Source organism: Aptenodytes patagonicus, chromosome 3 (assembly GCF_965638725.1).
Source record: "Aptenodytes patagonicus chromosome 3, bAptPat1.pri.cur, whole genome shotgun sequence".
Classification (NCBI taxonomy): Eukaryota; Metazoa; Chordata; class Aves; order Sphenisciformes; family Spheniscidae; genus Aptenodytes; species Aptenodytes patagonicus.
In genome coordinates this window covers 1,588,061-1,612,795 of record NC_134951.1, presented here as the reverse complement: position 1 = coordinate 1,612,795, position 24,735 = coordinate 1,588,061, and the positions used below count along the sequence as shown (strand labels likewise).

Here is a 24,735-nt window from a genome sequence, read left to right as displayed (position 1 = left end):
TTCGGTCGCCCTCCCCGGCCTGGCTCTGCTTCGGAGGAGAAGCTGGTGGCAGTTGCGCCGTGGTACAAGGGACAAGCGGATCTGGGGGGGGACAGTCACCCCCAGGGTTTCTCCCGTCCCTCTGACCTCACCGGGGTCTCTGCGATGTCTGCGATGAGTCTCCGATGGGAAACGTCTGCTGGACGGCGTGCACGGGGTGCAGGGTGCGCGCATGGGGTGTGGTGCAAGGTGCATACGTGGGGTGCAGGGTGCACATATGCAATGCAGGGTGCGGGCATTGGGGTGCAGGGTACACACACGAGGTGCAGGGTGCACACACGGGGTGCAGGGTGCAGGCACCGGCGTGCAGGGTGCACACATGGGGTGCAAGGTGCACACACAGCGTGCAGGATGCGGGCACCAGAGTGAAGGGTGCACACATGGGGTGCAGAGCGTGGGCACCGGGGTGCAGGGTGCACACCTACAGTGCAAGGTGCACACGTAGAGTGCAAGGCGCAGACACCAGGGTGCACACATGGGTTGCAGGCTGCACACACAGGGTGCATGGTGTGGGTACTGGGGTGCGGGGTGCACACACGGGGTGTGGGGTGCGGGCATCGGGGTGCAGGCTGCATACATACAGTGCAGGGTGCACACACAGGGTGCAGGATGCAGGCACCGGGGTGCATGGTGTGGGTACTGGGGTGCAGGGTACACACACGGGGTGCAGGATGCAGGCACCAGGGTGCAGGGTGCACACACGGGTTGCAGGCTGCACACACAGGGTGCACGGTGTGGGTACTGGGGTGCAGGGTGCACACACGGGGTGCGGGGTGCGGGCAGAGCCTGGCAGGGTCACGCTGGGGGACTGCGGAGGGTGCAGAACCCCAGAGCCGGGGCTGGTCCGTTGGGGCGACCCTGCCCTATGCACGCAGCGGGTGGGCTGGAAAACCCACAGCTGCCGGGGCTTCTCCTTAGAAACCCATCTGAAACGGGGGAAAAAAAAAAGAACATCTAGGTAGAACCAGCAAAAGCACAGCCGCTTTGGGGCACGGGCTCAGGGCTGCTGCGGGAAGGAGCTGGGCCTAATCCTGCACCCCCAGGACCTTACCCCACCACAGTCTCCAGCTCTGCCACCAGCAGGCAAGGGCTCCCTTTGCCCCCCCCGGGGTTTGGGTGCAGGATTGCAGCCAGCCGCGGTCGCTTGCACCCACCAAGCTTGATGGCACCCGGTTAAATTTCAACCCAGCCCGTCCCTGGACTCCGGGACGGCTCCGGCTTTGCTCCGGGGATGCTCGGTTAATATTTCAGCCCCGCTGGGACTGAAAACACCCCGTTTGGTGGGTGCCAAGGGCGAAGGTCCCTCTGGAGCCAACACGCCTTTGCACGGCTCAAACCGCAGCGTTGACACCCCGGGGACCCAAACCCACCCCGGTGTGAGGGTGGCACGATGTGGCCGGCTCTGTTTGTCCCCTGGACCAAAAACCCCTGGAAATGTGCTGTTTTCCTCTGCTTTTAATCGGCTTCTCCCTCAAAGGCTGCGAGGCACCCATGGGTGCTGGCAGCAGGGATGCTGATCTGCAGGGAGGACACGGTGGGACTCTGGCTGTGCCCGGTGGTGAGGATTAAGGGACAATGTCTCCCTGCTCCCATACAGGGTCCAGCTCTGGTCCTGTCCTCCCCTCCTCCAGACGTTGTTCGCTGGCCCCGTTTCGGCAAGGAAGCAATTAACTCGGAAAAGAGAAAAGAGGAAAAAAAACCCTTGGAGATTGAGAAATAAAGAATAAAAGCTGCCCATAATTAAATTTCAACTGCTTTATTTTTAAACGGAGAAGAAAGAAGACCAAAAAAAAAAAACAAACCACCTGATTTCTGCCTGGCCTGAGACACTGCTCGAATGGCTCTCAAGACACTCAAAAAGCTTCAGCAAAGCACTCCTGCCTCAGTTTCCCCACTGCTGTAGGGGAGGCAGCAGCTCTGGGAGCCCCCTCAAGCGCAGGCAGCTCTGGGGAGGAGCGCGGCGGGCAGGGAATGGGGGGGGGGGGGAGGCTTCAGCCACAAGCCAAATTTTTGGACAAATCCCACCTCCACACTCCTCCACAGGTTCAGAGGCAGAGCCTCACGTGTCCACCCCTCCAGCACAGCGGCAAGGCAGGCTCCCTGCAGTCTGGGAGTGCGCTGCAATTTGGGAACGCGCTGCAATTTGGGAACGCGCTGCAATTTGGGAACGCGTTGCAATTTGGGAGTGCACTGCAATTTGGGAGTGCGCTGCAATTTGGGAACGCACTGCAATTTGGGAACGCGCTGCAATTTGGGAACGCGTTGCAATTTGGGAGTGCACTGCAATTTGGGAGTGCGCTGCAATTTGGGAATGCGCTGCAATCTGGGAATGCACTGCAATCTGGGAATGCACTGCAATTTGGGAGTGCACTGCAATTTGGGATTGCATTGCAATTTGGGAATGCATTGCTATTGGGAATGCACTGCAATTTAGGAATGCACTGCAATTTGGGAATGCATTGCAATCGGAATGCACTGCAATTTAGGAATGCACTGCAATCTGGGAATGCACTGCAATCTGGGAGTGCATTGGCCATTTGTCTTGCAGATGTGACAGTGGAGAGAGTAGCTGCAAAGGCAGGAAATCGCAGCAGGACCCCGCTGCAGAGGTGCCAGTGAGGGTGCAGAAAGGGGCCTCTCCCAGCTCCCATCCCCATTTCGGCTGCTTTGGGGAACCCCAGCCAGGCCACAGCAGCCGATAACCCCCCCCCCCCCCCCCCCATCACCCTGGCAGTGCGGGAGAGCTGGCCACCTTCAGGGTCCGCAGCCAGTCCTGCCTTCCCCATGCAAACCGCACACCCTGGCGTGGAAAACCCAACTGAAGCATCTGCTGGCATAATGCTCCCGTGATTTACGCCACCTGATGACTGGTCTCCCGATCCCCAGGGTGAACCTGGGGGATGGAATCCTTCCCTGGTCTGGATGTGTCCCCCCAGGGCTCTGCGGGAGAGCCCCAGCCAAGCTCTGCTGCCCTCGCTGCCTGGATCCCTCCAGGAGAGACACCACGGCACGCCAGGGCGTTTTTCCATCCCACCGAAAACTTCATCGATTCACAAATAAATTCACAAATAGCTTCAACACCTGGCAAAACGCCACGGTTTTCTCCCCCCCCCCCCCCCCCCCCTTTCATCCTTTAATTGAATTATTCCCTGCTGTTCAGCTGTAATTAGCTGAGCTGTGACATCCCCCCTGGATGCAGCCAAGAGCTGGCGGAGATCGAGGCGGTGGGGGAGGGCTGTGTCCCTCCCCGCGTGCATCCCCTTCACCCCTCACTGTTAATGAATAATCCCTGGGGGGGGGTGGGGTGGGGGGGGGTGTTTTTTGGAGGTTTCGATGACCTTTGCCCAGCGCTTGGACCCGGAGCTGTCAGCTGGGCAGCCCTGGAGGTGTCTGACCCTAATCGGCTGGCCCCCTTGGCGTCTGTCTGGGCTTGAAGGTGTGTCGGAGGATTATTCATTAATTTGCTGCATTGCAGCCAGGAAAACATCAGCAGGGTTTCAGGATGGTCAGGGGGTCAAGGAGCTTTGAAGGTAGATGTGGAGACCCGTGGAGAAAGCTGCTGGAAGCGCTGTGAGGTCCTTCGCAGGCTGCACAGCTCCTGCTCTGTAATTAAGAAGCAATTTCCCCCCCCCCCGGTTCATGACTGTGCCGGAAAGGCTGGGTCTCCGAGCATCCCTCGGTCATGCGAAGGCAGCTGCCTGCAGCAGCGGTCCCCTGCCCGCTCGGGGCTTGGAGCGGTGCTCCCAGAGGTCACCTTGCCCAAGTTAGCCTGCTCAGAAAAATCGTTATCATCCCCTCCTTAATGAGGGACCAGGGAGGGTTTGCTTATCACCAAAGCGCAGCCATGGAGCGCTGCAGAGCTCCTGCAAATCACCGCTCCTCACCCGTCCTTCAGATGAGACCCATTACCCGGCCGGATCCTGCCCCCCCCCCCCCCCCCGCTCCCAGTGGGACGGGCAGAGCGAGTTTGGGGGGCAAGGCAAGCGTGCAAGGCGCGGAGCATCCTCCTGCTTGCAAGACAGGGAGCGAAGACGCCCAGCACCCGTTTTGCACGTGGCGATGCGATGCAGCGAGGCCATCGCATCACCCGCTACCTGACCCCCCCCCCCTCCCCTGCCCCGTATGCCTGCTGCCGGGTCCCCCCAAACCTGGCAGGGCCTTTCCCCCCTTTGCTCAGCTTGCCCGGTGCAAAGGCTGCAGGTTCAGGGCACCCGCGCCAGGGCGAGGACGCCCGAAAGGGAAGCGGCTTCTCCCCAAAACCCTCTGAAGCATCTTCTCCCCAAAACCATCAGAGTTCGCAGCATCCCTACAGGACGCGGGACCCCAGGTTCAAATCCGTGCCCAGATCCCGCTCTGCCAGCCGGGAACGAAGGGCTCAGCCCCTCTCCTCCCCCAGGGACTCAGGCAAAGCCCAAGGGGAGGGCTGTTATTCATTATCCTTCCAGCCTGGAGAGAAGCTCCTTGTTGACCCACAGGGCAGGAACAAGCCCTGCCAGCCTTGGTCTGGCCAGGATCGCCCCTCGTCCCCAGTGCCGGAGCAGCCGGAGTCCCGCTCACTGCAGCAGCATCTCCAGGAGAGGCCGGTGGGATGGTAAGGAAAAACTCAGAGGGGAATTTCCCAGTTTTTGGGGTGGGAAGGGTGGTCCAGGCAGCGTGGAGCCACGTGCCGTGGTTGGGGCTGTTGGGGACGATAGGGTTTTATTACCACCGTCGATATGGATCTAATAACCAACATCGCCGTGATAAGAAATAGGAAAGGTGTCTCGGAAAAGAGAGGGGGAAGGAAAGCCAACATATTCCCTGGGTAAATCAGGTCAGGCTCTGGCTGGTGAACAGGAGTGTTTTCTAACCCATGGGTTTTTAGCTTCCTCCATTTTGTTCTTTTGTTTTGTTTTTGTTTTCATGTTTTCTGCCTCTCTCCCTCTGTACCCTGGCTCACAGACCAGCTCCCGGGTTTAACTCGCATGGGAGATGGCAGCCCCAGCCCCACCTCCCCCTCGCCCCGAGGGCTCCCTGCTGCTATGTGGGCTATCTGCAATAGCTTCCTGATGGCCCTGGCCCCGGGCAGTGTCACCTCCCTGGGCAGGGTGATGGGCCATCCACTGTCCCTGCCCTGCCCAGCCCTTAAAAGCAGCCTGGGGGGGAGGGGGGGGCTGGGGTGGTGGGGAAAGGGGGTGACAGGGGGGAGGGATGCTGCAGGCACCCCTGGGAGAGCCCCTTCTGCACCCCTGGAGAAGTTTGGCTGGTTTTGGGGTCTGGTCTTTGGACGGGAGCTGAACCCGTCGTAGAGACGGGGAGAAGGAAAATGAGCTGAGGGCAGAGGAGGGAGCTTGGGTGGGAAGGTGGAAGGCTGATGGAGAGGAGGCTGGGGGGAACGGGAGGAAGGAGACTGCAGGAGATGGCAAGGGAATAAGTCATCCCCTGCAGCCAAGGTGGGACACGTGTTGGTGGGGCAGCAGGTTGGATCCACTCCTGCCTGCGGCAGAGGGATTCACCGTCTTCTCTGGGGCTCGGTGCCCAACCCCACACCAGGTCCTTCCTTGCCCAAACCCCAGCTGGGCTGGTCATGGCCAGGGAGAAACTGTCCCCCCCAGCCAGGACCCCTCCAAACCACCCTGGGGTTGCCCTGCCTTGGGTTAAGCCCTGCCTGGAGATGGGATGGGGCTGGGTCTTTTGGCTGCACCCCTTCATGCCAGGCCTGGGGACAGTGTCTCAGGGTGGATGGCTGAGGTTGGAGGGAGGTCCCAACCTGGTCCCGGTCAGCCCTTCAAGATGAGGCCATGTGGGGACACTAGGACATGAGGCCATGCCCATGGGCCACGAGGTAGGTATGGGTGAGACCAGGTCTGAGAGGACACCAGAGCAGAAGAGGCCACGCAAACCAAGAGGACCCCGGCACACGTCATGCTGTAGGAGGAAGGGATGGGCTGCGCCCAAGGGAGACGTCTCAAATAGCCCAGGGGGTCCTCCCACTTCTCCCCACTGACTGCAGAGGGAGCCCAGGCTGACTTGCTCGCATGGAGACATCTCTGCTCTACGGACTCAAGGGGCTGAGATGAACCGCTGTGTCCATAAATAATTAATCCTTTTGGAAACTTGGCTCTGGTACAGTGGTCTCGGCAGATGAAGGATGGGCTGTGTGGAAAAGCAGGGGAGGTACTTGCTTTCTTCTGCTTTAGCTCTTGGTTTCGGTCCAGGTTCACGGCCAAGGAGGAGTCAAGTTCCAGAACTGGGCCAAGACCTATGGCTCCTCTCCGGAGCTGTACTTCCAGCCCACCTCAGTGGAGGAGATCCGGGAGGTAAGGAGGGTGCTTCCAGGAGACAACCCGTTAGAAATGAAGAGGAGGAAAGGCCAGGAAGGGCTGTGATGCTCCATCATGTTTGGTCAGAGAGGTCACAGATGGTGACAGCATGAGTCCTTCCCTTAGCCCAGGAGATGGCCCATCCTACTGAACCGCACATGTTCTCCACAGCAGATGTGTCAAACACCTAGAAGATGCAGAAAACCGGCACGCCTGGCCCCAGCTGGACTCTGTTCCTTGGGCATCAGCATCTGGCATCCTTCTGGAGTCCTCTGCCTGCCCCAGCTGCCATGCTGAGGGGTGGGAGTCCTGTGTCACTCTTGTCACCCCAGAGATGCCTCTGTCACCCTAGGGTGTCTCAGGTGGTCATCACCTCTTTTGGGATCATAGAATCACAGAATGGTTTGGGTTGGAAGGAACCTTTAAAGGTCATCTGGTCCAACCCCCAAGGATGATCCCAAGGGCTGTCTCAGGAGGTGTCTGGGCTCCAGGGGTGGTTTTAACCCCAGATGGTGAGCTATCCAAGTGAAGGCCGTGTCAATGATGGGTGAGATTTTAGCTTGGGACGTCTCACAGTGCCTCCGGCACCGCCCACACAACTTTGAGGGAGGTGTTGGATGCTCAGGGCCACCCGTTGTCTCTGCAGATCCTCGATATGGCCAGGCAGCGAGACAAGAGGGTGAAGGTGGTGGGGGGCGGCCACTCTCCTTCGGACATTGCCTGCACCGATGACTTCATGATCCAGATGGGGAAGATGAACAGGGTCCTCAAGGTGAGACCGGCTTCTGGGAGGTGGCGTGGTGGCCCTGAAATGTGGTGGCACCCCTGTTCATGCGGCCACAGAGGGCAGGGAGACCAACACTGCCATACCCAGGGTGAGAGATGAAAGGATGGAGAGGCTTTCCTCTCCTCACAGCTGGGAGTTTTCCCAAACCAGACCCTGAAACGCTGCTGCAAGGCTGGGGAATGCGCATTTTCCCAGTGTAAAAGCATCCTTTGTGCGTCGGAAGCGTATGGAGCAGCTATAAAAATGCAAAGAAGTGATCTTCCCAGCGTGCGTTCAGCGAGGGCTTCCCCTCGGCACGGCGTCCTCGTCACAGCGCGGTCCGCTGGGTGGCGAGGAGGTACCTGGCAGGATCGCCCTTCGCGGCTCGCTTGACGCGAACTTGCAAGGTGCCTCAGGCACAGCAGCCTGGCAAAGAGCCGGCTGGATGTCCGTGGCCCATGGTTTGTTCCTGCGCCAGGTGGGAAATTGCCCCATTTGATGACACGGGGAAGGAAACAGCTCTTCCTGGTTGCCTCTGGATCGCATCCTGAACAACTTCGGGAAAACGAGAGCTGCTGAGCGGGAGAGGTTTTCCCGCGCTTTGCTTTGCGTCCGGACCTCTGAGGTGCAGGGAGATAACTGGGCTCTTACTGGGGCTGCGTGGCTGGCTGCTTATAAGCAGTGAGAATCATAGAATCATAGAATCATTAAGGTTGGAAAAGACCTCTAAGATCATCGAGTCCAACCGTCAACCCCACACCACCATGTCCACTAAACCATGTCCCTAAGTGCCTCATCTACACGTCTTTTAAATACCTCCAGGGATGGGGACTCAACCACTTCCCTGGGCAGCCTGGTCCAATGTTTCACCACTCCTTCAGTAAAGACATTTTTCCTCACGTCCAATCTAAACCTCCCCTGGCACAACTTGAGGCCGTTTCCTCTCGTCCTGTCGCTTGTTCCTTGGGAGAAGAGACCGACCCCCACCTCGCTACAACCTTCTTTCAAGTGGTTGTAGAGAGCGATGAGGTCTCCCCTCAGCCTCCTTTTCTCCAGGCTGAACAACCCCAGTTCCCTCAGCCGCCCCTCATCAGACTTGTTCTCCAGACCCCTCACCAGCCTCGTTGCCCTTCTCTGGACACGCTCCAGCACCTCGACGTCCTTCTTGTAGTGAGGGGCCCAAAACTGAACACAGTATTTGAGGTGCGGCCTCACCAGGGCCGAGTACAGGGGCACGATCACTTCCCTACTCCTGCTGGCCACACTATTTCTGATACAGGCCAGGATGCCATTGGCCTTCTTGGCCGCCTGGGCACACTGCCGGCTCATGTTCAGCCGGCTGTCAACCAGCACCCCCAGGTCCTTTTCCGCCAGGCAGCTTTCCAGCCACTCTTCCCCAAGCCTGTAGCGCTGCATGGGGTTGTTGTGGCCGAAGTGCAGGACCTGGCACGTGGCCTTGTTGAACCTCATACAGTTGGCCTGTATGAGGAGAGAACTGGCTCCGTGCACGCGTGCGTGCCTGTGTGTCGTGTGTGCGTGCACATGTATGTGTGTGCATGCCTGGCGTGTGTGCGTGCACACATATGCACGTATGCACGCATTGCATGCGCGCATGCACGCATTTTTGTGCGTATATATGCACGTGCCTTTCTGTATGTGCGCACGTGTGTGTATGTGCGCAGCTGAAGGTGAAAAATCCTGACTGTAGCAGCATATTCTGAGAGCTGGATCGTTACTGGTAATTAACAGCAATAATTAATTGAGGAACGGCTCCCTCCCTGCCAGCTCTGTCTATCAGAGGCGGGATGAATAGCTCCTAATGGTAATACGCTGTCCTTCCACCAGGAGCTGGCTGAGGAAGGCAGGAGGGCAGAGGGGAGAGGTTTGCTGAAGGGTAGAGCTTTGCTGGGTGGTGTCTTCTCCCTTGCATTGATGGACACCTCAGAGAAGTTACGGGAGAGGTTACACACCCCTGAGACTGGGGAGAGCCGAGGGGAGCAGGGGCTGGACCGGGGACAGGAACCAGTGGCACCATTGGGTTGGATGAGGTTTGGGTTGGGCGAAGGTCTGAGAGAGGCAGCAGCTCAGGATGGAGCAAGGCCCTCGTGGTAGGCAGCTCTCCCGTACAGACGTTATCAACTGCATTGGTAAGAGCAGAGGTGTTTTCCACGGAGTGTTTCTCCTCCAAGCTGTGTGAGCTTCCCCTCTCCCCTCCCATCCCATCCTTTGCAGGTGGACAAGGAGAAGCAGCAAGTGACGGTGGAAGGTGGGATTTTCCTCTCGGATCTGAACGTCGAGCTGAACAAGCACGGGCTGGCCCTGGCCAAGTGAGTGGGACACGTGCGCGGGGCCATCCAAGTGTCCTTGCCCCAGGTCAAGTGCTGGGACATGGCAAAACAGGGATGTTTGAAGAGCTTTTACTGCAGAATAGGGGTGTTTAGTTCAGGATCTGGTCTTCCACCAGGGTCCTGCAGACCACAGGTCAACCCCCCCCTCCCCCCCGCTGGAGTAGCTGATCCTGCCTCGGAGCAGGAGGTTGGTCAAGGGGAGCCTTTATCCCCATACCACCCCTATATTCTCACTGCACCCACCAGGCTGGTCCTTTCCATGTCAGGAAGGAAAACTCTGCGCTCCCTGGCCCTAAAAAACGAGAGCATCCCTCCTAGGGGTGCCTTGCATGGGCAGAGGCTGACGGCAAGCAGCTCCGGGCAAAGGAGGCTGATGGTAGACAAAATCAGGCTAGAAATGAGTTTCTGATGGCGAAGGGCAATTAGCCGTTGGAATATCTTAGCCGGAGGCATGGGAGAGTCTTTGCTCTGCATTGCTTTGGGACGTCTGGTGTCCCCAGAAGAGGAGGTGGAAGCGATGGGCTGGGGGTCCAGGGCAATCCGGGGGCAGAGGATGGGATGCCTTGAGCTGGTCACAGCTGATCCCTCTGCCTCTGGCACGCATGGTTCTCCCTTACAGAGGGTGTCTTGCCAAGGGCTCGGGGAGCGCCACGTTCAGACAGGGGTTTGCAAAGGAAATAGCCATGGAGAGCATTTCTCACACTCAATCTCTTTCATTTGCTGACCTCAGGGAAGAAATTGCTCTTTAATTACAGCCTCGCTCAATATCTGCGTTCCTCAGTCAATACAAGAGATCGGTTTGTCGGAGCCCTGGCCAGGGCTGGGGTGAGGGTTCAAAGAAATAAGCCCCACCTGAGCAGATAGCCAACGGTGTGCATGGGGTGAGCAGGACTCCTTCGTGGAAGAGGAACCCACCGATGGTTGCAATGGCCATAGAAACCACATCTGGTTCAGGAGGTCCCTTCTCCCCAGCTGTTGGAAGCTGGAGGAGTATTTGGGGGAAATGGCAGGAACAGCACACTGTTTGCTGTAACCCTCTACCGTCCCCACGTGCCCACCTTGGCCGTAGTTGGAGGGACAGACCTCGGTCTGCAGACCTTATGCTTGTGGATGCTGCTTCCAGCCCTGCTCCACAGCGACGTTTCTGGGGTAAACCCGGGTTCCTCACCCCTTGCTTTAACTGCATATGGGAGGGATGTCTCCACCCCGGTGAGTCCCTCCAGGCTAATGGGGAGAGATGGGGACTTGTGAGATGGGACACGGCTGAGTTGACCGTGGTGACCTGCGCTCACCAGCCGCTTCTTCCTCCCCATGGACTGTAGCAGCATCCTGATAAGATATGTCCCGTGGAGATGTGCACATGTGGCCAACGAACCCCCCACCCTGTTGCTGCAGGGTACCCGGGAGGGTGGAAAACCCTGCTTGTGGGGGCAGGGGGCATGTTCTGGGGGACTCTGGGGTCTGCACACAGCATTATGCCTGGCACGGTGGGCTGTGCTCCACACCGTGTCCCACATGCTCAGGTCCTCACCAGCCCCTTCATCTGCCCCCAGCTTAGGAGCCGTTTCTGAGGTGGCAGCAGCCGGTGTGATCGGGACGGGGACGCACAACACCGGGATCAAGCATGGCATCCTCCCCACCCAGGTGAGACACGAGTCGGGAGGGTGTCAATGCACAGACGTCAGCGTCTTGAGGGCTTCAGGGGAGATGTCCCATCACCCAGTCGGGGTCTGGTGTGCCCAGCCCTGGGGTAAGGAAGGAGCACACTGTACTCAGGAAGCAGGAGGGGTCCTGCCCCCCCCGGGACGGGGCTGCTATGGGGGACCCCCAAGTCCCCCATGCACACTGGGAATCATAGAATCATAGAATGGTTTGGGTGGGAAGGGACCTCTAAAGGTCATCTAGTCCAACCCCCCTGCCGTGGGCAGGGACATCTGCAACTAGAGCAGGTTGCTCAGAGCCCCGTCCAGCCTGACCTGGAATGTTTCCAGGGATGGGGCATCCACCACCTCTCTGGGCAACCTGTGCCAGTGCTTCACCACCCTCAGTGTAAAAAATGTCTTCCTTAAGACCTCCTCATCTGCCAGCCAAAACATGATCCAGCCCAAAACTCCTCTGTCCCTGTGCTTTATGATCTCATAATCCGATGAATAACCTCTGTACCAAAGGGAAAGCAGTTCTTTTGTATTGGAGCCCCCCCAAAACCAAGTCTCTGCAGGGCCCTGGTCTATTTTTAACCAGACAGTTATGAAAATCCTCCACTCCTAGCTCAAATCCTGTACAGCGATTCCACCGACGGTTATGGAGAAGTGAAGTAATTTGGGCGAGTTTTACTTCTTTATTTGATGGCTTTTCCTAGCATCCCCCAGAGAGAGAAAGATCCTTTTATGTCACTACATCAGAGGTGGCAGGAGAGGGGCTGGTGGAGCCAAGCTCACCAGAAAGCACCCTGTGATGCTGGTTGTGGTATGGGGGTCTCCCTGCTTAGCCCCCAGCTGTAAGGTTCGGGGTGAATGCAGGGTCTCGACATGGAGACGGGACACACTGAATGCTCGCTGATGCTTTGCTCCCCTCTCGGCAGGTCGTAGCACTCACACTGCTGACAGCCTCAGGGGAGATCCTGGAGTGCTCCGAGTCCATCAATGCAGACATCTTCCAGGCTGCCCGCCTGCACCTCGGCTGCCTGGGCGTCGTGCTCACGGTCACCTTCCAGTGCGTGCCCCAGTTCCACCTCCACGAGGTGGCCTTCCCCTCCACCCTCACCGAGGTATGCCGTGGGTGATGCTTTCAAAGCCTCCCTGGGGATACGCAAAGTTCTCGGCGAGGTGCCGTGGTTGGAGGGAGACTGGGAAGTGGTTATGCTCTGGTAGAAAATCCCACAGGTGTGTGTAGGTTGCACTCCTTGTGCATCTTCGTGGCATGCTTCACGGTGTCCTTTAAGCTGGAAACTTCTCCAGGGTGACAAAGGAGGGGAAGGAGAAGCCATGTTTCTTAGCAAATGCCATTTTAACTTCCCATGGGTGGGAACAGCGTCTTCTGGGACCGGAGAGGTGCAGGTAGTGGGGTAATCGTGAGTGCCACCTCTGCGCCACGTAGGGCAGGTGGGTGGTCGGGACCTGCAGCAAGACGTGCATTGCATCACGCAGTTGATATTCGGGAGCAAAGCAGGGTTTGGGGTGTAGCCCCTCGCATGGTCGCAAGCTGAGCCAGCGGGGTAGCGGGAAATGGGGGTGCTGAGTCCCCCTGTGCTGTGGGAAGACATTTGCTTTGTTCCCAAGGGTGCTGCACGGAGCAGAGGTGAGGGCTGAGTGTGCTCTGGCAGCTTTGCTGGCCACAAAATCTGGGAGAAGGCTGGGTGGGGAAGCCCAGGGTGCTGTGAGTCTGCCGTGAGGGGTTCTTCAGTCCTCACAAAAAAGCAGGTGGGACCTCTGCACCTCGCACTGGGACCCTCTGCAGCCACCCCTCTGCGTCCAGCCTGGTGGAGCTGGGCAGAGAGGGCGAGCTGCGGGGAAAGACACGGAGATGAAAGTGATTTCCTTTATTTATTATTCCTGGTGGTTTTTGAGAACTGCAAGGCACCATCTCTGGGAGAAGCTGTGTCCATTCCCACATGCTTTCAGCTCCACATGTGGCCCAGGACAGCTCAGGGGTGTGAAGGTGACGTGAAACCTCTCCTCTTTCATCATTGCCGTGCTCACACCTGAGCTGTTCCCAGGACCCTCTTTTAAAACTGGCCCAGATTGATACAGAATTTTTGCATTTATCCAGCCTGAGATTCAAATAGCTGATTTTACTGTCCCGGACCAACCTCCATGCAGCCCCGGGGTGGCTCATGGCTGCAGGAGAAGGCTGGTGGCTTCCAGTGTCCTCAGGAACCTGCCAAAGACTTTCTGTGCTCACCCTGGGCTGCGGAGAGCGACCCTGAGCTGAAACACGGCCGTGTCCTTCAGAGACATCCTCTGGGTCCTGGCAGGGGAGATGGGACCACCGTGCTGCGGGAGGCTGCTGTGGGAGGGCTGGCTGCCTGGCAGGCAGCAGGCAGGCAGGCACTGCTGCCTGCTCTCCTGGGCATGATTCCCAGCTTGGAGAGGATGCGTTGGCATGGGGCACGTTGCAAACCTGGGATCCAGGGGAGCAGAGGGCTCCTGCGCAGGAGAGACCTCCTCGCTGGGCTCAAGTTGGCTGGCGGGAGCTGCATGCCACCGGTGGGACTGAGGCAGGGGAGAGGAGGGTGAAAACGCTTCTCCTACTCTTCTTGATTTTGCCTCCGATTCAGATTTGGGGCTGGCAAGGTGCTTGCCCTCTGGAAGGACAGCCAGCGTCCTCCTCAGGGAAAAGGCTGGACAACGAGACCCCTGTCAATGTCCCCGTGTCCTGGCCCCTCTGCAGCATCATCCTCACATCTCGGCATCGATTGTCCCCTGCCTGACTCAGCCCGGAGGTGACAGAAATTGGACCCCCTCCTCCAGCTGCGGTCTATCACTTGCGTACGACCCCGTGGGTTTTAAACTGTTCCCCCGTCCCGTGAGCAATGCCAGAGCCTGGCCGCAGGCAGGGATGAGAGAGGGGAAGGGCAGCCGCAGCGGTGGGGAGCTGCTTCAGGCTGCGCAATGCCAGGGGTCCCACCGGAGCAGGGATGGAGGTTTGCCCACAGCCGTCAGCTTCATCTTCCCTGGGCTGCCTCCAAGCCGCGGCGGGGCTGAGGACGGAGGCTCCAGCGCAATCAAGTTAGAGGTGGTGAAGGAGCCTGCAGGCGTCAGCGCTGCCGCCCTTGGCACTTGCTTCTGTCCATGGGAAACGTCACCGTGAGATGGATCAGCCAATGCCTCTGCTCCATTTAACCCAGTGTTCGCAGGCGCCGGCAGGTCAGCGGAGATCTGGTAACTCCAGGCACACATGACTAAGCCTAATGCAGATTTAATTTTCCAGCTGGAGAAAATTGCCCTTGCTGGAAATCCTGGGCTGCTCTGATGAGCTGATGTGCTGCCTGGACAAAGCAAGAGCAGGGAGAAGACTGCCTGCGCTGAGCCGGCATCCCTGGAGGCAGGCAGTGCCTAGCTGCATCCAGGAGGAGAGGAGCAGCATCCCGCAGGGCATGGCTGCTCCCACGAGCCGTGTGCTCTCCGAGGAAGTGCAGTCTCCCATCTCATTGTCTCCTGCTGCTCAGCTGACGGAGATCCTTGCTTTTTCCAGCGACAGATGGGCCACTTAAAATAGTCCATGAGCATCTTGTGCTTTTGATAATAACTCGGTCCTTTCTTGTGTGTGAGGTCAGGGTATTTTTTGGGATGGGGCTCTCCATCTCCCAGTGTGAAGTTGGGTTTAACTCTTTTTTTGAGCTGAACTTGGGACGAACCGTGCTGGGGATGAGAGGGAGTGTGATGGGTGACACATTTCAAGGACCAGACTGAAAAAATCCCTTATCAGGGTCCAACCCCAGAGCTGCATTTGGTTCGTGTGATGGAAAACTCCCTTTAAGCCAATTGTCATGTTGCTACTGGACTCGTCTGTCTCCATCTTGCCAAAGGTCCGAATCACCCAGACTAAGGTGTATGGCGCTAGTGACTGGCCCATCTGGGACATCCCTAAGGGAGGTGGCTTTCTGAGGAGGGTTTCTGACCTGCTCTTTTGTAGATCAGGATCTTGCATGACTGTGAAGGCTTCACATGCTGTCTCCTCCTCGGCAAGCTCTCCTGCTGTCCCGCCATCCATCCTCTCCCCGTTGTCCCCTCTTCATGACCATGTCTCTCCTGAAGACCACATCTTGCACGTAGCCCATGAAAGGGCACTTGATTGGCCATGGAGAGCATGAGAAGTTTCGGTCCTTGTTCACTACAGGGCTGAGGCACTGGGGACAGTGTCCTGGGATGCCGGTACAGAGATGCTCAGTGCTGGAGAGTGGTTGCCTCCAGCTGAGCTTTCCATGCCCGGCAGGAACCAGGCTAAAACAGGCTGATTTCCCTCAAAAGAGGCATGAAATGCCCTTTTTGGGGCAGTGCATCTCCTGGGCTTTACGAGCTTGGGTCTCCACATGGCTCTGTGGCCAATGGTGGGTGTGATCTGGTTCCCTCAGAAAGCCTTTTGAAGGCCCGGTGGGCATTTCTACAGAGCCATTTGAAGGAATTCTTTCTGCTGGGAACACATCAAAACCAACTTTCCCTGTCTCTGCCGTTATATAAACTCCTTTTAACTGCTGGATGCATTTCCTCGGAGCGCTCCCACCCTCACGGTGCTGGGAGGTTGGATGGAGCGAGCTGTTCCATCTGATGCTCAGCCCCCCCCCATGGCTGGGACAGCCTGGCACAGCCGCCGTATCAGGATGTGACCTACTGCCTTGAGCTGAGCAATGATCCAACTTGTCCCAGGTCTCTGGCACCAGATCATCGCTGGAGGCTGCAGCACTGCACAGGCTAAAGCCTACAGAGAAGGGGCCACCTGCAAACTGAAAGACCTGGTGGCCTTCCAAATGCTGAGTGGACTCACTGCGTTCACTGGAAGGAGTTAGATTTCTGGATGGGGAAACTGAGGCACAAAGTCCACCAGGAGGAAGAAATCGGTGGTAGTGGAAAGGAACCTCTCCAGGAGCTTGGATCTGCTTCAACCACGGATCGTCTTTGTCCTCCTGTGGTCTGACATCCCCGCTGGTGCATCCTCAGCAGCATCCTCATCCGTTGTCTCATTTGAGTCTCACAGGTCCAGTTCCAGCCCTGGCTAACGACAGCGCAAGCCTTTGTCAAGTTGGGCTCATGAAAAATAAATAGTCCTTCGACAAAAGCAGCAAAATTTGTTGCAGGATTGATCAGAGCTGCAGCACTAGTAAAGCTCTGAGAAACGCTGTCCTTAATTTTTTAAGGACTGAATTATTCAGTGCCCCGTTGGGGTGGCTCGAACACCACCATGAATGTGAATTTAACGCACTTTTGCAGTATCTTCTTCGTAAGCTCTGATCCAAAGCAACCCAGTGGTCCTCGTGCTGTGCCATGGGCAGCCGGGCTGATCGGGGAGGTGGACAGAGGGGTCCATGCCACGTTACCCGAGTCCATTAGCGTGTCTGCCTGCCCCCCTAAGAGCAGCTGCACCAGAGCAGTCGAGAGCTGGAGCACTTCAGGGTCTTATTTTTCGTGGGAGGTGGGAAGGGAAGACAGAGGAATAAGGGAAACCCGCCAAGGCATTTCTCCAGCCTGCAGTGAGTTCACTACCGGTGTTTCCAGTTTCAGAGGTGATGAGTTTGTGTTTAATGGCTCAGGAGCATCTTTTGCCTGTGAACCGCCTGTTTGCTTCCCGAGCTGCGACTCCCCTGGTGTCCTGCAACAGGGAGTTCCCCGCTTTAAATGCATTTAAATACGTTAAAATGTGGTGGGAGCCTGCCAGCTCCTTACGGCTTGGTCCTCACCCACCCTGCCAGACTGCTCGGACCTTCACTGCATCCTCAAGCACCTTTCCTCAGCCAAATTGCCAGGTTGAGTGTTGTTTTACAGCTCCTAATCTGCCTTTTAGTTAGGAAACTGAAGCTCAGGTGCGGGATAACCCTGCTGTCCTGAGCAGGGCAGGTAGCCCAGGCTGAGCTTTACCCTGCTCAGCACCATCTTCCTGGGCTATGCCCCCTGCACAGCTCAGCCCATCTTTCCCCATCCCTCGGGGCTGTTAGGAGGGTGAAACGAGAATGCACTCCATAAATATTAATGCCATTATCAATTCTCGGTCATCACTGTTCCTCGCCTGCTTCCAGATCTCCGGCTTTCATGTCGAGTGGCCCAGCGAGGCGGAAGAGAATAATGGCAAGGGAGCAGGTTGCTTGAAATATTTAAGCCTGAGTTATCTAAGACATTGCGAATAATATATGTGTCAGAGGAGCCAGGCTTGGATTTGTGGTTATGTAAGATCTGCATGCTTTCTTTTCTGGCCTCGTGATTGTCTTTATCACTGGGATGCTCAGCTGCTCTAGCTGCTGACGATGACCAGGAACAAGGCACGGATCCGAGAGGGTTCGTTGCACAGCTGAGGTCACCAGAGAGACCTACAGAGCATCCCTGGATGGTGGCAGGGATGGAGTCAGCCTCCCCTTGCCCCAGACCTGCTGGGAGGCTGATGAGGATGGGTCAGACTCGGATACGATACTTCTTCCCCTGATCTTTGCAGCTTTGGGGCTTCCTGAGCTGGAGGTGGTTTGTATGTATGTCATAAGGCAATGATTTTCTCATCCGGGAAGGTCTCTGCTCTGCTTCTGAACCCATGCAAACTTTTAACCACCTGCAGACTTGCACAGCTCAGTGACCTGGTGGGTGAAGAACTGCTTCCTTTGGTCTAAACCTACCACTTCCTAACCCTATAACCCTAACCCGAACCCTAACCCTTTGGGGGATGTCTCAGGCACCGAGGATGGATCCTTCAAGCCCAACTCCTCCAAGACCACCCAGTGCCTAAACCCGCTCACCACTGCTGGGCCTGACCTCGTCCCTCTTAGCCAGAAACGTTGGTTTTGGCCTCAGTGCATGGAAGTGACTCTTCCAACTGGTGCTCAGACGTTATCCCCTGATGCAGTGGGATCCTGGCAGGCACAGGCAGCACGCAGGCAGAAGGAGAGGCTAAACATCCATCTCCTCTCCCAAAATGCGAGCTCTCCGTGCTCCCTGGCTCCCTGGCTCCTCTCCATTGCTCTGATGGACCTATGGGATGTGTGCTAGTGACTTCCTGAGCGTCATCCTCCGCAGCACCTTGGCCACATCTGCCGCATGTCCCATCCTTGTCCTTTCCCTGCGGACCATCTGGAGCAACCAAACCTGCATTGCAGCAGGCGGGGTGCCTGACCCTCAGCTCAGTAAGCTCTCCAGGGTGTTTGCAAGCAAGAAAGCAAGCAGCTTCTTTATGAAGCAAAGGGATTTGTTGTGGGCTCCTGGGAAGGAAGCAAAGACGAGCAAAATCCCCCGGGTCTCTGCATGCTCCAGGGTCATCTCTGTTGCATGCGTTGGCCACGTTACAGCGACAAGACTTCCACCGCCTGACCTCTGCCTCTAACTCCAGCACTCAGCCAGCAGACAACATCCCCAAGGACTCCCAAAGCCGGCTCGCTCACTGCCTTCAGCTCTTGCCCGCTGTGCTGTAATTATCCTACAAAGTCGCGGGCTTATTTTCTTCAGACCGATATTCCTCTATCACAAGGATCAAAAGCGCACATTGAAAAGGTCGCCCCACTAGCAATTTGCTTCTGCGCTCAAACGCCACGGCTGGAAGACAAACAGACGTTGGCAGGATCACCTTGGGAAAGCTGCATCCTTCTTTTCCCCTCTTGTTTTAGCTATTCGATCCATTTGTTCCTAAACCAAACCGGCGAAAACGTGGGGTCGTGGTTTTTCTCCTGCTTCTACTTGCACATTCGTTAACTGTTTCCAACATGAGAAGTTCTCTGAGCAGAAAATAGGCTGTTTTGGGAACATCTTAGAGAGATTTTGTGGCTTTTTGGGAGCTGCAGATGTGAAGATGAAGACAACAGCATTAGCATTAATTCTCACCAATTACAGGGATACACTATCTGTCTTCCCATCCTCCCCGCTTTAATGGGACCACGGCATTACGGCAGCGTGACCCCCACAAAGACCCTCACCTCATGGCAGGGTCACAGCAAGATGCTCCACGCTAAAGCAGCCCAGCCGGGTGATTAATAGCTTATTAAGACAAATAACTCAAATGACCCAACTGGAAAGGAGCAGCTTCACAGCTAAGGTTGCCGCGACCTTCCTGGGGTTATATCCATGGGTCATTGCACCTTCTCCTGGGTCAAGCAAACTCCTTGAAGGAAAGCTGCTGGGTTTTTAAGACTTTCTGCAGAGCTATGGGAGATCTCGGCAGGAGGAGCGGGGGGGTGGTTGGAGAGGCTGTTTGCAAGAGGGACACCGTGCAGGGGGTGAGCACAGGGTCCCTCCACCCTTGCACACACACAGGCAGGGAGAAGGGACGAGGACTGAAGGGTCTTTTCATTTCTGTGGGTGCTGCTTTGTCAGGCAGCGGGGTTCCCTCCAAGTAGCCCTGGGACAGGACCCCAGTGGCCCTGGGAACAGGCTGAGTATGTCCTGGGGCTGCGGTCACCCCCTCGAGCCCCATCACCTGCATTGTCCTGCCTGTCCCCTGCCTGCTCAGACTCCCCATGCCTCGCTGTCCTCGGCTGCTGGCAGGCAGCTCATCTGAGGGAGCTGCCTTTCTTAAAGCTCTTTTTTGTGTCTTTATGAATAATTTGGCAATTCTGCATTTGAAGCAGGGGATGTCTCTGGGATGGGGCCGTGTAACACATCCTGGCTCCATGCCCCGTTGCATCACGGCTCCATCCCCCGTTGCTCTGGGGCTCCAGAGCTGCAAAGGGATGTGCTGCCAGGGTGTGAAAGCTGGGGAGGGCGTCCCTGACGCTGGACCAGGCGGTGGATTTCGGAAGCCCTCAGCATGACCTGCTGTATGGCAGATGGCTGGAGGGGGACCCGCCGGCCCTGTCTGTGCTGTCTCATGTCTGGTAAAGCCTGATGGAGCAGTTTGGGGGCTGCAGAGGTATGACTGCGGGAGGACGCGCGGTCTGAGCTCGGACATATGCCAGATGCAGCCCCCAGCAGCATCTCAGGATGGGGAGCTCTGCCGCCGCTGAGGCAGAGGAAACAACGGGCATGCCCCGTTCCCTTCCCCAAATGTCGGGTCCATGGTCTCTGTTAGCCCCTTGGTGCACGGCTGGGCTGTATTGACTCCCCTCCAACCCAGGGCTCACTGAGACTCTGCAGACAGGCTCCTCGGACCTGCCTCGGAGGGCTCCCTGGGAGTCCTCTGAGGTGCCTCCACCCCCCGCTCCTGAGATCCCTGCTCCGGCGGGGAGGGGGGACAATCACCAACCAGCCCCCGTTTCTCTGGTTGCTGCAGGTCCTCAATCACCTCGAGGATCACCTGAAGAGATCCCAATACTTCCGATTCCTGTGGTTCCCTCACAGCGAGAACGTCAGCGTCATCTACCAAGACCCCACCAACAAGGCAGGTCCCACCGGGCTCCATGCATGAAGGGAGAAGGGTCTGTGCACAAAGCTGGGTGCCCTTCCAGAGCCGGCGTTTTAGGATGGGCTTGCAGTGCAAGGGCTGCTGATCAGGGAAACAGCATTTTGGGGCTGGTCTGGACTCTGCCTGTGCTCCACAGCCTGTGGGTCCCGGGACACAGATGCAGCTGGGGCTGTCCAAGCTCTTCGCATCCTCATGACAAAGCCTGGTCTGTTTCTGGGGCTGGATGTGGCCCTGTTTCATCATGGGAGAGAGATTTGGGGAGCCCTGGGGTGCCCTTCTCCAGACCACCACTCCCAGCTTGGTCCTGGTCCAGGCATGTGCTCCCATCTTCATGCCCGCTGGCAAGAAAGCTGCAAACCCTGCTAGTCCCTAATGACCATCATCTTCCTCTGCTTGGCTTTGCAGCCCCCCTCCTCCTCCGCCAACTGGTTTTGGGATTATGCTGTTGGCTATTACTTGCTGGAGTTTCTGCTCTGGATCAGGTAGGAGCATGCTCTGGGCAGTGGCTGGGGACAAGAGGGGTTGGGTAGGTTTGTCCAGGGCTGGCCTCATCCAGATCTGTTCTCTGCATCTCTACATTGAACCCTGTGCTGCTTTGCTGGGAGTCCTGGGGAAGATGGCAAGGGAGGACTGTGACCCGGAGCACCCCCATCCCTGGGGAAGAAGGAGACGCTTGTTCTCCTCCAAGCAAGCTCCTGTGCAGGAGGAGCAGGTTTGGGCTGGGATTGATGTCTGGGGCTGCACTGCCCTCTCGTGTGCACAGAGATGGAGCAGCGTGCCGAGGCGGTGTGGGTTTGCAGCAGCAAAGGAGCTTTTTGGGAGACGGTGCTGGCTGTGAGCACGTCCTGAGCACTAGGGTGGAGAGGGGAGATCCAGCCAGCTCGTGGAGACTAGGCTAGGAAGCAGGACCCTGGTGGCACAGGAGAGCTCGGCTGGACTCCATGAAGAGGAAGAAGAGGGACTGTGGCAACTTAGGACTCTGCCAAGGGGCCCACCCTGCCACTCCACCCTGTCGCCGGTAGCTCTCGGTCGCCCAGTGCGAGGATGCCCAGCGCACAGCCTGGGAGGCACTGAGGTCTCAAGGGGGAGGGAAGGTGATGACCAAGCACCCCTCTTCTAGCTTGCAGCAAGAGGAGGAGGAGGGAGGTGAGGGCAAGGGTGTAAGGTCCAAGATCAGGTGGGGTGAGCACAGACAAGCTCCCGGCAGGGCTGCAGGACCCCATCGGCTCCAGCACCCTTGGAGGATTGCAGCTTTGCTGCTTTGCTTACAGCCCCTTGAGAGGGCATCCCCTTGCCCAGCATCCCCGGGCTGTGGCTTGTGGTATCACAGCTCACAGCCTGCCCTTGGCAAATCCCTGGGCAGCAGCTCTGGGGTCAGATCTCACCTCCTGCTCTCTCCCCTGCAGCACCTTTGTGCCCAGCTTGGTGCGCTGGATCAACCGCTTCTTCTTCTGGCTCCTCTTCAGCTCCCGGGTGGAGAATATTGCCATCAGCTACAAGATCTTCAACTACGAGTGTCGCTTCAAGCAGCACGTTCAAGACTGGGCCATCCCCATGTAAATGGCTCTGCAGACCCTCCCTGTCCATCCCCAGCCAGGCTCAGTGCCCAAACCACATGCCATCCCCTGCCTGTGCTCTGCCCCAGCCCAGGCTGCCTGGAGCAGGAGCAAAGCCATGGAGAAAGGGACCTGGCTAGGAGGCACCATTCCTACCTGCAAGCTTAGCATGGGGACCCTTCTGCATCCCTGTCCTGGGGTACCAAATCCATGCCACACCATGTCTTGGGGCTTTGTGAGCCCAAAGCAATGGGAGGGATGTGCTCGGACATGCCAAGCCGTTCCCTGAATTAGCATGGGGCCAGGGATGGAGCTGTGGGGATGGGGGTTCAAACCCGAAGGGAGCTGGCTGCCCATGCTGGCATTAACCGGGGCTGGGGCTTCTCCTGGGTAGTGAGAAGACGAAGGAAGCTCTGCTGGAGCTGAAGGCTGCCTTGGAGAACAACCCCAAGATGGTGGCTCACTACCCTGTGGAGGTGCGCTTCGCTCGGGGGGACGAGATCTGGCTGAGTCCCTGCTTCCAGCGAGACAGCTGCTACATGAACATCATCATGTACCGGTGAGCCATGTCCCCATTCCACCCCCCTCTCCTCCTCCTCTTCCTCCCCGGGTCAGGGTGCTGGTGCACTGGGAGCCGTGCCCAGAGACCTGGCAGCGGCAAATGCACAGCTCAAACGCACCGACACCAGCTCTCGGCTGATACTGGAGAGCTGGATTGAATGAGCTCCTGCACCTTCGCCCGCTCACCCCACTCAGACATTTGCAGGCACCAAGCCAGAAGGGATGGGGTGGCCTTGCAGCACCCTAGAGCCACCCGCCTCTGTTTCTTGAGGATGTCGTCCTACGTGAGGGTCCACTGGCCAAGTGCTGGTGGCATGCTGGTTCTCAGAGGGTTTCCATCACCCGGTGCTGGTCAAAGAGCCCGTGACAGGTCCCTGGGGTTGTCCTTCTCCCCAGGTGGGGGTTTCTCAGGGAGGTTTTCCTGGGTGTGCAAATCCCCCCACGCCCCCTGCTAATTCCCTCCCTGCCTGCCCCCCGCCAGGCCCTACGGGAAGAATGTCCCCCGCCTCAACTACTGGCTGACCTACGAGGGCATCATGAAGAAGCACGGTGGGAGACCACACTGGGCAAAGGTACCGACGGCCCCGCTCCTCTGGGAGGAGAGGGTCTGCGGAAGGGGGTCTCTTCCCCTTCTCTATTGTGGCTCCTCATGGGAGGGGAGATTTGCAGTCGAGTGGGGGTCAGAGAAGGGCCCCCACATCAGGCGGGTCCCAGAGGGAGATGGGTGCCTCGAGGAGATCATAGAATCATGGAATAGTTTGGGTTGAAAGGGACCTCTAAAGGTCATCTAGTCCAACCCCCCTGCTGTGGGCAGGGACATCTTCAACTAGAGCAGGTTGCTCAGAGCCTCGTCCAACCTGACCTTGAATGTTTCCAGGGATGGGGCATCCACCACCTCTCTGGGCAGCCTGTTCCAATGGTGAACAATGGTGTTCCCCTGTTTGCTACCCACCCTGGGCATGTAGATAAGGGAATGGAGGTCCCACCATTTCTGCAGGGGCTTCCCACAGCACGTAGTGGTGGGGCTCCAGGGCCAGCAACACGTTCCCCAGTGATGGGCAGCCCCCCCGGACACTTTCTCTCCTGCAGGCCCACAGCTGCACCCGGAAGGACTTTGAGAAGATGTACCCAGCCTTCCCCAAATTCTGCTCCATCCGGGAGAAGCTGGACCCCACGGGGATCTTCCTGAACACCTACCTGGAAAAGGTGTTTTACTGACGGGGGCAATGAGGGGGATGGAAGAAAAATCAGCCATCACCCCCAGTTCTCAGGACACCCCAAAGCTCATGGTCCTCCGCGGTCCCAAGGTGCTGCACCCCCAGCTCTGCCCTCATCTGTCGTGACAGCAGGCAGCAAGGGCTGGCCCCACGGGCAGGGGCGTGCTCTGATCTCAATGCTAACAAGGCTCTGCGGTGCCTGGAAATCTCTCCTGGAAACCAGCAGCTCAGGGGGGACCATGTCCCTGTCCCCCTGAGACCTGTACAGCCCCAAGTGCCTCCTGTCCAAGTGAACATCTCAATAAAGACCTTTCATTGAGCAGACCTTATCTGAGCCTGTGCTTTCAGCCTGGGTGCGTGTCCGACGGAGGTGCCCAGCCCTGGGGACCGGGGAAGGGGCTTGGTGTCCCTGTACAGCCCCACTGCGGGGCTCAGGGCTGGGCACGGAGACCAGAGCCCATTGCACAGCCTGGGGCTGGTGCCATCCGCGTCCTTGAGCTCAGGCCATCTCCCCTCGCAGAGGCACACAGGCAGATTTTGGGAGGAAGAGGCTGCCTGCCACGTCCATCCCAGCCTGGCTCGTGTTGGCGTAAGGGAAGCCATGCACAGGCAGATGGGTTGTGTCCTCTCCCAGGTGGGACCACAGCTGCCCCAGGCTGCCAAAACCTGCAGGAGATGCTCCTCAGGATCCAGCGGGGTGACGCCCATGCTCCTGTCCCTCCTCTCCTAAAAAACGTCCCTGCTAGACCGACCTGAACGGCACCCGTCCAAGCCCCGCTTGCATCACCAGGAGATGCAGAAGGGGACATGGGTTTCTCGAGAGGAGCGGCAGGATTCCTCAGGATGGCCAGGACAGATGGACAGCAAGTCGACAATGCTTTTAGAGAGACACCGTCCCAGCACCATGCAGCCTCCCTGCCC

General features: G+C 57.7%; 1 protein-coding gene across 1 annotated transcript; it reads left to right on the top strand.

Annotated features, from left to right (window-relative positions):
* Positions 1–4,494: 4,494 nt before the first annotated feature.
* On the top strand, positions 4,495–24,143 carry LOC143158915 (L-gulonolactone oxidase-like). The gene is made up of 12 exons (XM_076335377.1): positions 4,495–4,630; positions 6,237–6,338; positions 6,988–7,113; positions 9,340–9,434; positions 11,009–11,099; positions 12,037–12,222; positions 20,349–20,456; positions 20,886–20,962; positions 21,887–22,036; positions 22,431–22,595; positions 23,079–23,169; positions 23,687–24,143. The coding sequence occupies exons 1-12, from the start codon at positions 4,628–4,630 to the stop codon at positions 23,813–23,815; spliced, it is 1,323 nt and encodes a 440-aa protein (XP_076191492.1). The 5' UTR covers positions 4,495–4,627; the 3' UTR covers positions 23,816–24,143.
* The last annotated feature ends 592 nt before the right edge of the window (positions 24,144–24,735 follow it).